Source organism: Coffea eugenioides, chromosome 6 (genome assembly GCF_003713205.1).
Source record: "Coffea eugenioides isolate CCC68of chromosome 6, Ceug_1.0, whole genome shotgun sequence".
Lineage (NCBI taxonomy): Eukaryota > Viridiplantae > Streptophyta > Magnoliopsida > Gentianales > Rubiaceae > Coffea > Coffea eugenioides.
In genome coordinates this window covers 44,998,081-45,013,508 of record NC_040040.1, presented here as the reverse complement: position 1 = coordinate 45,013,508, position 15,428 = coordinate 44,998,081, and the positions used below count along the sequence as shown (strand labels likewise).

At 39.5% G+C, this 15,428-nt stretch overlaps 1 protein-coding gene across 1 annotated transcript in view; it reads right to left on the bottom strand.

Annotated features, from left to right (window-relative positions):
* Positions 1 to 15,197, bottom strand: part of LOC113774224 (transcription factor bHLH35-like) — a 71,664-nt gene extending 56,467 nt beyond the window's left edge. The window contains exon 1 of the mRNA XM_027318780.1: positions 14,919 to 15,197. Coding sequence (XP_027174581.1) covers positions 14,919 to 15,197 — 279 coding nt within the window. The remainder of the gene's footprint in view (positions 1 to 14,918) is intronic.
* Between the last annotated feature and the right edge of the window lie 231 nt (positions 15,198 to 15,428).

Below are 15,428 nucleotides of genomic sequence, written 5' to 3'. Positions count from 1 at the left end.
CTAAAGGACCGGTGGCGGACCTTTTTGTTATGAACACAGGCCATACGACATTCAACTGCTTTTCATCCATCAAAATCAATCGTCGGTGACGCTGCTTTAACCAATCAGCTTAGAACTTGGCAGAGGAGGGATTTCTTGATGAAAGGCTTTCTTAACGAAAGGATTTTCAATGAAGAGCTTTCTTAATGAAGGGATTTTTCAATGAAGGATTTTTAATGAAGGGATTTTTGGCCTTCTCAAAGAAGGAATTTTTCAACGAAGGATTTTTAATGAAGGGACTTTTGGATGAATGGTATTATCAGAATCCAGAACAGTGATATTCAAAGGGTCAAATAATTTCATCTTTGGCCATTTAAAAGAATTAAAATTCAGGACAATAATCAAATAAACAAATTGTGCATTTAATGGAAAAACTAATCCAAGCGGAAACAAGACAAAAATTTAATTGCGAAAGATGTTTTCATGAAGCTATTCACATATACAAGAAACGGTTTTTGTGAACTTTAGTAAATAACAACCCCTAGATTATATTCCCCGAAAACTCGGCCATCCAAATTGTGAAAGCTCCTTCAGGATTTTCAAATTTCGTCGTTGGAGGTGGATGCCTCGAAGGTGTCCTGGTGTTCAGGAAAAGGATTCGTACTTATGATCGGCCCTTGTTCACCTCTTTTCCTTAGCACTATTTCTCCTGCCTCGATCATGTCTTGGACTTTGTGCTTAAATGCCCTGCAATCGGCGGTTGAGTGGCCAGGTACTCCCGAATGATAGGCACAAATAGCATGTGGATTGTACCCAACAGGCATGCCATGAAGGTAAGTTGGAGGGGGAATCACGCCTATTTTGTTGGCAACCTTCAATTGCTCATACAATTGGTCCAAAGGCCTGCCTAGGTTGGTGAAGGTTCGGGTACGACTTTGATTGTAGGTTTCAGTGGGTCGGGGATAGTTGTAGGTGGGTCTATTTGGTGGGGGAATCTTTGGTGGTAAGGAGGCGAGGCGAGCTTGTTGAAAGCTTGGTTGAGATATTTGGAAATGGGTAGGCGGTTGGCATAATTTGAGCGAAGGTCGAGATGAGTGATATTGGTGTGAGTAACAGGATGAGGATTTGAGTAGTAGGGTAAGCGGTTTTGAGTTGTAGAGGTATTGTCGAGGTCTGGGTGCTTGGGGATAGGGTTTCGGATTTCCCAGATGAAAGCCAGTTTCCCCCTCTTTCTTTTAAATTGCGGGTTCTTCTCACTAGTCCCCTGTCCTTGCAAAGCATCCAGAACTGGTAATTTGAGCGGCAGAGACTTAAACAATCTTTCCAACTTTCACGAACGTCATCGTACTCCATTCAAGTTTATGACAATGGCGGGCGGAACGAGCACCAGTTCAGCGGAAAATTTCTTCAAAAATACGGGGGGATCAATGTGCTTTAATGAAAGGCGTATGATTTCGTCCTCAGTCATCGGTGGCTCGACTTTGCAGCGTACTGTTTCCTCCACCTCTTGGATAAGTTCTTGTGATCTCTCGGAGGGTTTTCTTTTTGTTCCTTCCAACGTGTCTGTTCGTGTCGGAGCCAGCTCGCAGGTATATGCATATTGCCTGACAAAAGCATTGGACCAAGTCAATCCAGTTTGTATTTTCTTCGGTACTTCAAATTTGAGTAACCAGTCGGAGGGCATCCCCCTCGCAGACTATGCCTGGGAACAACCTTAGAGGCAGGTTTCGTCGTCTACAGGCGTCTTCCCAACTTGTTAGCAAAATTAGTCGGAGGTGTGTCTTGGGATTACCAGGATCGTCCCATCGTTACTTGTTAAACTTAGGGGTTTTGAACCCCTCAAGCGCAATTGCGCATTGGAAAGAGACAAAGCTCATGTAGTCCAGGACCCTTGGCTGTTGTTCAATACCCCTGACTCTTCCTCATAAACTCATCAAAACGATCAAGGCGTTTTGGCAGCTTTCGATAATTTTCCAACGGGAGCAGAAGATTCCCCCCATTTCTGCCTTGGTTTTTGAACAATATGGATCCTGGTAGGAATGCTCAGCAACAGGGTGATAAAATGGTTATGTGGCTCACGGGTGGTATATGTGAAAGTGATTTGGGGTGCTGGACCCTCGCGTCGCGGAGTAAGAAAAATGAAGGGATGAGGAGGGTAAGTCGTATGGCAAATTTTGTGTGGTGGATAGGTGAAGTGTCCTCGGGTCTTGCAATAGGAAATGAGTGGAAAGTAACAGTGGCATGGGCCGAAGGTAGGTCAAATGGCTCTTGCTCAGGCTGTCTGGCGGGTACAGGTTCGGGTTGAACTCCGCTGCTAATTAGCTCATCATTCAACTTCCTTTGGGCGGCCATCTCATACGCCATCTCTCCAAACTTGGTAAGCATCTCAGTCAACTGAATCCCCGAACTTGCAGTCTCGGGTTGAGCGGTAGTAGCAGACCTATCTGACTGTTCCGGTTGTGAACTCATGTTTACACGACTCCTCTGGGCTTGACTACGGGATCGCGTTATGATGGGGCTTCGACGAGAAGCTATATTTAAATATTACCTGAGAATTTTGAAAGGAATTGTCTTTAGATTTAACCCTTGCTTAGTTATTCCAATAAAACAAAGACAAAGAAAAGAAAAAATCAAGAGTTAGTAGATATTCAGAAAATTCGGATGCATGTCCTATGGGGGAACCCTTTTGTGCCAAGGGTAGGCCTATCATGAAAATGCAGTCCTCCAGAGCAGGCACTATACAATACCTGATGGATCCGATCGACTGATCGTGTGAAGAATGATTTGAAAAATTTGGCCATTGGAATGAGAAGAGACGTTAGTCAAAATGAGGACCTCGTCCGAAGGATTGATCACTTTTGATTTGCAAAACGCATGGGTTTGACCTTGACGAACTCCTATCGAAGAGATTGGAATTCGTTGACAACTTTTCTCAGTGAAGCACGGGTCAAAACTCCAACTGATCAAATGGCTGGATGCAATGTGTGTTTTACTCAAAATCGACTAGGTTCTCCATTTCAAAATTTGACATTGAAACCCTAATTGGTCAGTACAATTTATTAAAAATCGACCGGATTACCCTAAAAAGGGAAACAGGTCAAATGAATGAAATTTAATTCATCCAAAATTAATCAGATCACCCTAAAAAGGGTAAATTGATCAAATAGATTGAACGAAACATGATTTATTCAAAACCGGCTCGGTTGCTCTAAAAATGGGTAAATTGGCCAAATGAATGAAATTGAATTAGTGATTTATTCAAAAATCGGCCGAATGACCCTAAAAAGGGTAAATCGGTCAAATGAAATGATGATTTATTCAAAATCGACCAGGTGACCCTAAAAGGGTAAATTGGTCAAATGAATTGATGATTTATTCAAAAATCGACCAAGTGACCCTAAAAAGGGTAAGTTGATCAAATGAATTGATGATTTATTGAATGAATTGGCAAAATGGATTGGTTGAATTGTCCGGCCAATGATTATTTCAAAATTATTGAAGTGCATTAGTCTATGACCTTCTAAAAATCAAATTTTGGCCTCAATTTCTTTATCATCTCAATAGGAGGAATCATTTGTGAATTTCTTCAAATTAATGTCCTCTTTGCAAGGGATTTTTAACCAATTTTTGATAAAATGGCCAAAAAGTGATTATTATATGCTCATATTCCAAAGATCACTCTATGAAAATGATCGGATCCTACCTTACCTTGTGCACTACCCCTTTGGATGGTACAAAATGTAAACGTGCAAGTCTCACTGGATTAAGTATCCGAAACATAAGGTGGCTTATTCCTAAACACGGGATTCCCTAAATGGCATTCCCTTTCTATGGTTTATGCATGATGCCATTTATTAAAGCGATGTAAATATGTGACAAATATGCCTAAAGGATATAAATAATGCAACGGGAGAAAAGGTCTAAACATGAAATGTATTTATTGAAAAGTAAGTGCAAAGACTGAAATTTAGACATGTGAGCTATCTAGTGGGTGAGTCACTAAAAGAGTGCCAAAGAGGCCTCTTGTTGCTAAGGCACATGAATGCAAACCAAGGAAACAATGAAATGGTTAGTACAGTTGATAGTACACATAACACATTGGGAGCAATTAAGAAAAGAAATACAATAAAGTAAGTAAAAGGGGTGGAACCCCTTCCCTCGTGCCTAACGTGCTTAAAATAGGGCGAGGCTGACTCTAACCTAGGAAAATGCTAACATGGATGCATGAGGCTGGGGCTCACTAATGTAACTAGACTCGATAAGTCTCGGCTCCCAAGCCTTCAGACCTAAAGGCGAAGGGTCATCACTCCCAGGGCCTTTGGTCGGTGGCTCGAGTGATCCCTTAGGTAGCGCTATGGGCGCAGAGCACACCATCCGCCTACCCAAGGCAATCGGTCCTAGTCCTACAAGGCGGTGTGGGATGGCGCCCATGAAAAATAAAATAAAATGGGATAAAGCAAGTAAACGTGCACGTATGAAGTGTTCCCCTATTTTGAGGGAAGGGGTGAGAACCACGCGAGGCTCTAAAGGTGACACACCCCCCCCAAATGCAATGCAAGCGCGAGATAATAAATAAACATACATCCAATCAACCAATCATACATTCGTGAGTGAGGGAATAGTTGGATACGCGCGCGAGGCCAAAGGCCCTAAAAATGGAAAATGCAACCCTAATATCCAAATGCAATGCATAAAAAGGGTAGAAAAAGGAAACGAATGGCTAAGTCAAATGCTTGGACCCACTTAGGAAGTCCCCAGTGGAGTCGCCAACTGTCGCGCCCCACTTTTTGAATGAATGATGTGGTGTGTGAGTAGTGTAGAATATGTGAACGTGTGCAAAATGAAATAAAGGCCATGGGACTTGATAATGCGACGGTTTGGCCATATAAAGTTCAAAAAGGGTTTTTTGTATCAAAAACGGAGTCGCCACTTGGTATAGAGTTTAGGGTGTACCAAGTCACCCAAAAATGATTTTGTTTTTGAATGAAAAAGTAAATAAATCCTTTTAGAGAACTTTTGGGTCTACGTAACCAAAAGAGGGATCGGGGGTCACATTTGACGAAGGGGAAGGCAAGGATAAAAATCCAAGGCACCCCTTCGACCTAACCAAGGTTAGTTGCGTGACTTAAACCAATTTTTCCTACTTTTTCTACCCAAGGTATGTATCGCATGTTGGATATGTCTATATGAATGCAAAAGCCTAGACCTAGGGGGATTGGGGGAAATTTCTCTTCAAAGGTTGAGTGGTGCCAATCACATTAATTGTGAAGCCCAATAATGATCCTTCGGAGAGGTCACACATGATCCTAAATGACGTAAAAAATGAGTGGAATGCATGCTATGTGAAAATGTGAGTTTGTGAAGTGGGAAGATTGATAAAAATACGATACAAGTGGAGGTGGGCAAATGTCTTTGAATGCAAATATATATACTCCAAGTGCAAGTGGGCAAAAATGCATGTATGCAATTTAAAGAAAAGTGCGAAAGTGTCGGTGTGCAAATGAAGATGAAAGTACTCGTGTGCGAGTGAAGATAAGAGTGTTCGTGTGCAAGTGAAGATAAAAAAGTGTTCGTGTGCAAGTGAAAGTGATAAAAGGGTGCATGTGTGCAAATGAGACAAAAGTGAAAGTGTAATGATAGAGTGGATTGAGAATGCATGAGCCTAGGGAATTCATGCATATTGGGTACGGGGAGACCTAAATCGTGACTCAATTTGCCCTTTGATAGAGGGAATATAAGCGTGCTAAGACTTAGAAAAAGTCACACTCGTCTATATCCCATATTTAAGGGGACTCTCCAGGCAAATGTACCCTAACTAGCATGAGATGCAAGACCTAAAGTGAGGGGAAAGGGAAATCGAGGAGCATGCCAGATGCTAAAACTAAGGAAAAATGCATGATATGTCGTGAACAGGCAAATAATGCATTAATGAAAAACAAAGGAAAAATCCCATTGGGTCTAGCGTTGAACTAGCCCTTTCTATGAATTCCTACTAGCATCAGACTAGTGGAAACGATAAAAGAAGCCACAGCTAGCGTTGGACTAGTGTGGTGACGTACATTCATCCATTCCATTCATTCATGGTTATGAAAGCAAGTAGACATGCCAAAACGCTCGTAAACACGTAACACGTAGCACTTAGCATGCTCGACTAGATGCAAGAGCCTAATAAAGCAATTAAACACGTAGCAACAAAAGCAAGCAACCAAGGGGAAGGGGAAATGGACCAGATGCTCTCCGAGCCCTATCTATTACAAGCCAAGAGGTGTACACATACCCCATAAAAACATAAAGGGGAAGGGGAAATGGACCAGATGCTCTCCGAGCCCTATCTATTACAAGCCAAGAGGTGTACACATACCCTATAAAACTTAAATAAAAGTAAAAGCAAGTAAATGCATGCAAGGAGGTAAGGAAAGCGGAGTAGGCATGCATATTCACATAACACGTAGGAGCACGTAGGGTCAAATGAAGTGCAAATGAAGGATAGAGTGTACCTCCCTTGAAGCGACGCCCTAACGTAGTGAAATTACTAACTTACCAATACTCAGGCTTTCTTGATGAAGATTCGCCTATGATGATGGAATCAACGACAGTAGCACGAGAGCAGCAACAGCTACGGCAGCGCCGCCAACTTCCTCCTGCCCGAAGCTTCTCCCTTCTGCTGTTTTTCTATCTCCTAGCTGTCTGCTTTCATCCCCCCTCAAAACCTAGCCGCCAGTTTCTTCCCCAAACTCTCTGGTTCTCTCCCTCGGTCCCCTTCTCCAGCTCTCTCTGGTTTGTAGCCGTGCCCTTCTGTTTTTGTTTAAGCTCCAACCCCCCAGAAATTCTCCCTTCCTTTCCGTATATTTTCTTTTCCTTTTAGCCGTCCACTCTTGCTAATTTCTTCCCCCTCTTTCCAGACCAAAAAACTCTCTCCCGCGGCTCCCCTTTCTCTTGGCTTTTATACGAGCAAACCCCAACCCTAAAACTCCAGCAACTTTCCCTGTATTTGCAGCTAAGGAGCCGCTCGATGATCCCTTTGCAAGCTGCGGCAAAATGCAGCTTGCGTGCGCTTATCTTTTTTTTTTTTTTTTAAAACAAAATTGATAATAACAAAACAATTTAATTAACATTGGATGAAGTAAATAAACTAAAAAACAACAAAGTGCGACATTTTCAATCTTCCTTTTTCATTTTCCATTTTCATTATTTTTCTTTTCAAAATAACTTAATAAAAAAAAAACAACTAAAGCATATTTTTGAATGTTTTTCCTTTTTTCCTTTTCTAGAAACTCTATGCTAAAGCTTAAAAATAAAAATAATAACATAAAAAACTAAAAACTAAAAACTAAAAAAGTGAATAAAACGAGCATAACAAATAGCAAATGAAATTATACTAAAATTTGGTGTCTACACTCGTTTGACTTCTCGTTTCACGCTTATTTTACCCTTGGCTAGTGGTGAGTGTCAAGTGCATGTTAAATGCTTATGTGATAAAGATGTTAATTGTACAAGTGTTATACGTGATAGGTAAACTTGCTGAGGCGAGAGTGTACTTTATCGCCCTCGTTTTTTCTCTCTTTTAATTATGTGATAGTTGTTACATGAATGCATATGTTTGGTAATGATACATGAATATATTTAACTTGTGAGTTCTGAACGGATGCATGTACCATACCCTGTTCGGGTGGGAGGTACCTCTCATACCGTCTTAGTGCTATAATCAGTTCTCTAAGCGATAGCATGTACCACACCAATTCAGGTAGGAGGTGCCTCTCATGTTTACTCAGAACTATAAACAATTCTAAGTCGATTGGAGCGATGTCTGTGAGAACCCGTAAAATTTTCTTATTTTCTAGGCTTTATTTTATTTATTTGCACGTCTTTTATGCATTTTCTTTATTAGAAAAATTTTCTAGATAATTTTTATGAGCAAATAGGGGTTTTAAGTTATTTTTCTAGTATCGGTTAGTTTTTGAGAAATTAAGAGCGTATATCGGACGTGGGACCCATTAGTGCGAAAAGTTCGGTAAAATTCGGCCAATTAGGTTAAGTTTTGTATACAGGGTTTATTTTACAAGGTGTTAAGAGATAATTAGAGGTTACTTAGTTGGATTAATCTTGGAGAGACAAAGGGATAGTTATAAACCAAAAGGTGACAAGTGTCACCATCCAATTCACTCTTGGACTTTGACATAACTTTTACCTTTACTAAAAACCAATTTTTGACCCAATTTTCTTCCATTTTTCTTGGTCTTGGCCGACCCATTTGAGGAGCAAAACAAGAGAGGAAATTTCTTCATTTTCTAGCCTCAATTCTTGCTTAAATCTTGAGTTTCAACCACCCAAATCACAAACTACACCATACAAATGCTCAACTAGGAAGCTTAAAGGTTTTGGTGGAGTTGTTTTGGAGGAGGAAAGTCTAAGCTACCAACTTTCTTGGGATTTTAAGGTATTTTGCCAAGAACTTCCTCTTTACTTCAATTAATTGGTGATTAGTGGTTTTTAGTTGTTTTAGATATTGTTTTGTCGAAAATTAGCACTTGAATGCATGAATTTCAGATTAGGGTTTCTAGTTTCCTCAATTCTGCCTATTTCTGTTTGAGTATGTTAGAGACTGAATTAGCCTTGGGTTAAAACATGAAGGTTGTAGAGAATGATATGTTATAGTAGCCTACAAACTTTCAGCTCAATCGGAGCATCGTAGCTTGTGAAAAGACCGAAATACCCCTGCTACCCTGTTTCTACCCAAACATACTAATCAGCTTCTGTAATTGGTTGTTTTGACCAGGAATACTACTAATTTGGTTGTCAATGTATTCTTAAGACTTATAGCCTTGTATCTTAGCTTTCAATTGGCTTTGGAATCACTTGAATTGGAGTTGTATATTCTGAGATATGACTGAATGAGTCAGGACTGCCATAGTAAACTTTGAATTGGAAAGTCTGGAGTTGTTTTGGTAAATTTTACCTAGATACATTGCAAACTGGACTGAGTGGCCTTCTTCAACCTTGTAGCCCCCTATCTTAGCTTCGAAATGGTATAAGTTGAACCTCAATCTGATAAGCGTAGCCTCGGATGTGCCCATTCCGCAAAAATCCGTCAAAACTGTCTTTGTAAACTTCGTTTCCGCAATTGTTGTTAGCTTAAATTTTTGTCCTTGTATTGTCTTGAGCATATTGAGTGGCTGTTTATGTTGTGTGTAATGTTGGGATTGATTGAGGAAAACAATGAAATCATAAATGGTTGGAAAATAGGTAAATACAAAGGGCGTGCTGCCCAAATTTTCACTCGAGAACTAATTTTCTATTTGAACGTGTATATTTTTGTTTGGCAAATACTATGACCGTTTTTCCATCTTAAAACATGGTCCTTCTTCAATTGGAAACTCTAAATGTTTACTTACTCTTACCAAATAAAGAGAAGTGGTTTAGGGTTTTCTTGGGTATTTTTGACCTCCCTTTTACTTGAATTTCATTAAGACATTTAGTCTATAATATCTACTTGAATACGAGATGATTTTGAACCATATAAACGATTCCGAAAACAGTATTTCTTAGCCTATCTTGTTGGATTCCGACTAGCCTTTGGTTCAAGTGTTTCTATTGGAAAATTTTATAACCCTTTTGAGTTGGGTTTTACGTTTAGTCTATGAAACCCTAGTTATTTTTGTCCACGGCTCCAAATGTCCTCATTTCACTTTAAAGTCTTTTATACGTTCTACTTAATAATTGTCGAGTTTTTTTTGTTTGCATCTAATTGTTGTGCTAGATGATTTGTAATATTCTTTCTCGTTTAATTTTAGATTTTCTTGGTGACTGAGGATAATATCCGGAAGGATATTTTACACGTTGTTTTGCGTGCATAGGTGAGTGTTCCTTGTTTGTTATATTCTCCTTGACTTCATGACTTGTTGTTGTTGTTTGATGATGTGTTAAGTGTTTTCAATGATTTCCAAAACGAATTTTCTAGGCGAGCGTGTACTTTATCGTGCTCGACCTAAATGAAACGTGAAATTTTCAATGATTTAACAATTGAAACATTAGTTGCGCATGATGTAAGCCTTTTGGCTGAATTGGGCCCTGCCCTTCGTTATCGATCCACTCGAGCCAGAAGCGGACTCGGTCGGGCGATATGGTGACTCTGGGTGAATTTGGTATACTCGAGTATTACTTTGTAGTCCGGCTAACGTCCGGATGGATGGAGTCCAGCCAACGTCCGGATGGGTGGAGTCCGGTCAACGTCCGAAAGGGGAAGAACAAACGAAAGGAAAAACGAGGGATTTTACTTACCAAAAATGCATTTTCAACGATTGGAGGAATAAGGGGAAATGTCAGGGGAACGAACGAACAAACAAATAGCTCCATGTGAGCCCGTATCCTTTTAATGAATATGTTACTATCGCTTTCCATTGTAAATGTTTCTTGAATTATTGATACTCCATGTTTAATGTATTGAATTGATTATCTGATTATGTGTTCGGAACCTTACTGAGCTTTTAACTCATCTCTTTAGTTTTGTTTTCCTTACAGGGGAAAGCGAGTAAGGACGTGAGCTCGATATAGACTAGCCAATCTAGTTCTTTTGTTTCTTTTGTAATGGTTCTCGCCTAGTGCTTGGCATGGGCTGGACGTATGAAGGATTGAGAACCTTTGTATATTCGATGTTTATACTCTCTTTTGGGTTGGCAATGTATATAAGTTCCGCTTTAAGTTTTGGATCGTTGCCCTATTTATTCTTGTGATTTATTCTGATTTCTTTTAAGGATGAGTGAGTCCCGGCGAGAGTTGGGCAGGCGACCCGCCGAATCCTGGGGTACGCCCTAGGGGGAGGTGGGGTCGTCACAATGTCTCATCGACCCAATTCTCTAAGCGATAGCATGTACCACATTAATTCGGCTGGGAGGTACCTCTCATGTCGACTCAGAACTATAAACAATTCTAAATCGATTTGAGCAATGTCTCATCGACCACTCATGCTTCTGGGGGGCACCCCAACCCATTGGCCAACCTTGTAACTCGAACCGCCAAGGATTTGGTTGAGAAGCTTGGTAAACCATGGGAAATTATAAAGTTTGATCTTTTGAGATCTCGTTTGACATACTCGATAGTATCGCCTTTTTTAAATGATGAGCGGGTCCGAAACCGGGGATGTAATGGTGAACAGGATTTGTGAAGAAAGTGATGTCTACGGACTAAATATACCTACCCAATTGACGGAGTGTCATCATGCGGAGGTATATGATAGAGACTCGGCGAAGCAAGTGAAATTTTGCTCCTGAGAGCTCCCGTATCATTATTGAGTGTGTTTTATTTTAAAATATAAATTATTTGAATGTTATAGCTTTATTTCTCATATAAGTGCTATTGCTACTTGAACTATGTGTTTGTATATTTTTCTTGGCCTCACTGAGTATTAGCTCATCCTATTCCATTTGTTATTTCTTAACAGGAGAGTGACGTGAAGGAAGTGATTGGAAGATACCAGTAAAGGTTTGTCTTTTGTATAGTTTGGTATTTTGTAACTGACCTTTGGGGAAATTGTAAGATTTAGAACTTGATGTAGTTGACTTGAGATTTGTATCTTTGGATGTATATGTGCAATGAAATATTATAGTCATGTTGTTATTTTAGTATATTTAGATGTAATCATTGGAATTGGTCTGTTTTTCATTTACGAATTGTAGTGAGTTCTGACAAGAGTTAGGCAGGCGATCCACCAAATCCTTTGGTTCGCCTTAGTAGGAGGTGGGAATGTCACAGTTGGTATCAGAGTTTAGGTTTCAGATCTTTATAGTGTGTCCTAGGCTTAAAAGTTTAGGATACCGGACTGTGGGATTTGATTGTGTATTAAGTGCAATGTGACCTTGGAGCTTGATGTTTTAACGAGTAATATTGAAGTGTTTGTGTTTAATTAGAGTAATGTTGAACGCTGGTGTTTTTCATTTTTTTTGGAGTTAAATCCTTATACATATATGATTTAATGTCTTGAGGACCTCATTTTGAGATTGAAAATGAGACATCTTTTACACTCCTTTTGGTTTAACTTATTACCTTAACCTGTATAGGAACTTTCATCTTGAATTTAGTGAGGAAACTTATATTCATTCGAAGTTTTAGATTAAGAATTTAGAAAGTAGTTTAGGCTTTTAGATGAAATTTGGAATTTATAATCATTCGAATGATGTGACTTGGTATTGTGGATTCTTCTAGTTCTGTCCCTAACTAGGTTTATGGTTTTCTTTCTTTTGATCCTGTCTAGGATAGTAGGGGTGGTGCACGCCGTGAGACCTTTTGTATTTTGCCTGCATGTACTCCTATATTTTGTGGCACTTAGTTGCCTATATCCTGTATTTGATACTATTAACTCATTGTTCGCACATTGACATGTGACATGACTTCTAACTCATGTAAATATCTATGCATTGACTTAAAGTATTTTTGCAATGTGTACATGTTTTTCAATTCATGAACTTATATTTTTCTCTTTTATTATGCGCTTACAATTTTGCTAAATGGATCGGTGGGGACGTAGTTGGGGGTGTGGGCGTAGGGTTCGGCAACCCCGCATTCCCGGGAGAGTAAGGGATCCGCGACTAGACCAAACTAAAATCCTAGAAACAAAGAGGGTGACTAAGTGGCTGCGGTTATTAACCGCATAACCAATGTTCTCGAGCGCTTAGCTGAGCGCAAAGGATCTGAACCAGTCAACCAACCTAGGAACCAAAAGAAGAGTGAGGATAGATCCCTAGAGCGATTCTTGAAGTTCGCTCCATCTAGGTTTCATGGAGTGTCTGATCCCGAGGTAGCGAAAAATTGGTTTGAAAGAATGGTAGATATTTTTACTACTTTATATTATGCCGAGAAAAGGCAAGTGAATTTTGCCGTTTTTCAGTTTGATGGAGCGGCACGCTCGTGGTAGAATGTTATAAGGGCAAAGTGGGAAAGAGAACAAACCCCTTGGACTTGGGCCAACTTTGAGAGGGAGTTCAATGTCAAATTCCTTTCGCCTATAATATAAGAAAGGAGGGAGGATGACTTTATTAAATTGAAACAATGGTTACTAAATGTGGCCGAATATGAGGAGCGGTTCACTAAATTTTTCAAATTTGCTCCTGAGCTTGTGGTCATGGAACGGAAAAGGAAAATGAGGTTTATTCAGGAGTTAAATGGAAAAATTAAAGAATCTCTAGCAGCTGCCCAAATTATCACTTTTACGGATGCCTTGGATAAGGCACAGAGGGTAGAGAATGCCAAGTTTCAATCTAAGGCTTTTCATGCTAGAAAGAGGGGTAAACCAAGCGATACTCCTGAGCAGTCCGAGAGAACTTCCCAACCCCTTAAAATGGAAAAAGGGCCTGGAAGAGTGAAGATGCCTGAAAAACTCGGAGAAACTCCATCAAAGGAAGCCCCACCAAAAGGAAATCAAAGTAGACGAGATCAACAAAAGAGGAATTCTCTAACTGGTTAAACCGTGACTCCTTATGTAACTTGTGGATACTGTGGCAAGATTAACCACACTAAGGTCGAGTGCTGAAGAAAGCAAGGAAAATATCTGAGGTGTGGTAGTACCGAGCATAAGTTTTCGAATTGTCCTAGAACTTCTAAGGGAGGAGAAAATTCTCAACAACCTGCTAGATCCGTTGCAAATCAATTGAGTGTCAGAAGAAGTGATTAATGCTAATGATAGTAAGAGGGATCCAAGTGTTGGAAACTCTACAAGTAGGGATGGATCTGACCCCACTCGACAGATAGGGATTGTAGTTTTACCCTATCTTAGACTGGCACTTTTAGAGGTTATAATTTTATATAAGGGATGACATCCTTTTATTGTTTTGTATATTGCGATTTAGCACGTTTCGCTATGATCTTGTTGTTCCCCCTTTCCTTTTGAAATGATTTGATGAAGTTATCTTAACTCGATGTAAATATTACGATATTTTATAATATATGAAAAATCTACTTTGCTTTAATTGATTTTACGGCTTATATATATTTAATTATTGTTTCATACCTTTAGACCTGTGATAAGATCATGAATGGCACCTGAGGATAGTCTTGAAAATTCTAAGAGAGCACCAACTTTTGTTAAGTCCTATAAGTATGAGTTTTGAATGGGAGAAATAGGACTTGATGAGAATTTGTCCTATGAAGAAAGGCCGGTAAAGATTTTAGATCGAAAAGTAAAGGAGTTAAGGCGCAAGCAAACCCCTCTAATGAAGGTTTTATGGAGAAATCATGGAGTGAAGAAAACGACTTAGCAAGTAGAAGAGGAGATCTAGAAAAAATATCCAAAGTTTGTTCGTAAATCAAGATATGAATTTCGAGGACGAAATTCTTTTAAGGGGGGAAGGATGTGAAGACTCGAATTTTCAATTTTTTCTTACTTTCATTTCATTTTACTGGCTTATTTAATTATTTATTCACCGGTTTACTCCGAATAATTTATTTCATTCATTTTAAATCCATTTGTACATAAAAATGTCTCATTTATATTTTAAAACGTTTCGCTAGCGAATGTAAATTTTTCTGTGACTTGTTTAGCGAGAAATAACACATGCACATTTTTCGAGGTAAATTTGATCTAAGAGTGCAATAATCTTGGAGTATTAAGGGTGATCAATGGTAGACTAAGAAAAGTTAATTGAGAAATTAGAGTGAGTGAGTTAAGTTAAACTCAATTAGGAGCACAAATTGCACTCTAACCGATCATTGACTTTTGGGGCATAAGAGCACTTTATGTGATACGAATCGATTCTCCAAGGACCACTCGAGAAGAAATCGAATCGACCAGGCAGCGGAAAGATCTATCTTGACCAGGTTATGGATACAAGAGATGGATTCTAAACCAATCAAGGATAGCTCGAGATTGTTTAGAACGGTAGAATGACGCCACAATTCAACGTGGTCTTGAATTGATAAGTCAAAACTGGAACAAAGGAGACATGACATACTGGACATGTTAAATAACCTTTAGTACTCCAACCAGATAAATTAGCATAACCAGGAAAATCACTAATGGTCCAAAGTAAAGCAGCATGCATCTGAAAATTTTCCTTTAATGATGCATCATAAGTGGTCACACCTACGTCCCACAATTCCTTCAACTCAGCTATAAGAGGTTGAAGGTAAACATCAATGTTATTCCCAGGTGCATATGGGCCAGGAATGAGCAGTGATAGCATAAAGTATGGTTGTTTCATGCACATCCGTGGTGGCAAATTATAAGGCATCAGTACTACCGGTCATGTACTATGGTTCACATTCATAGATTTAAATGGATTAAATCCATCAGAAGCTAAACCCAATCTGACATTACAAGGATCTTTTGCAAATTCGGAATTTTGGTAATCAAATGATTGCCAAACCGGAGTATCTGCAGGATGTCTCATGCGACCATCCTTAGTACGACCCTCGACATGCCATTTCATGAAAGATGCTGTTGTAGATGACATGAACAGACG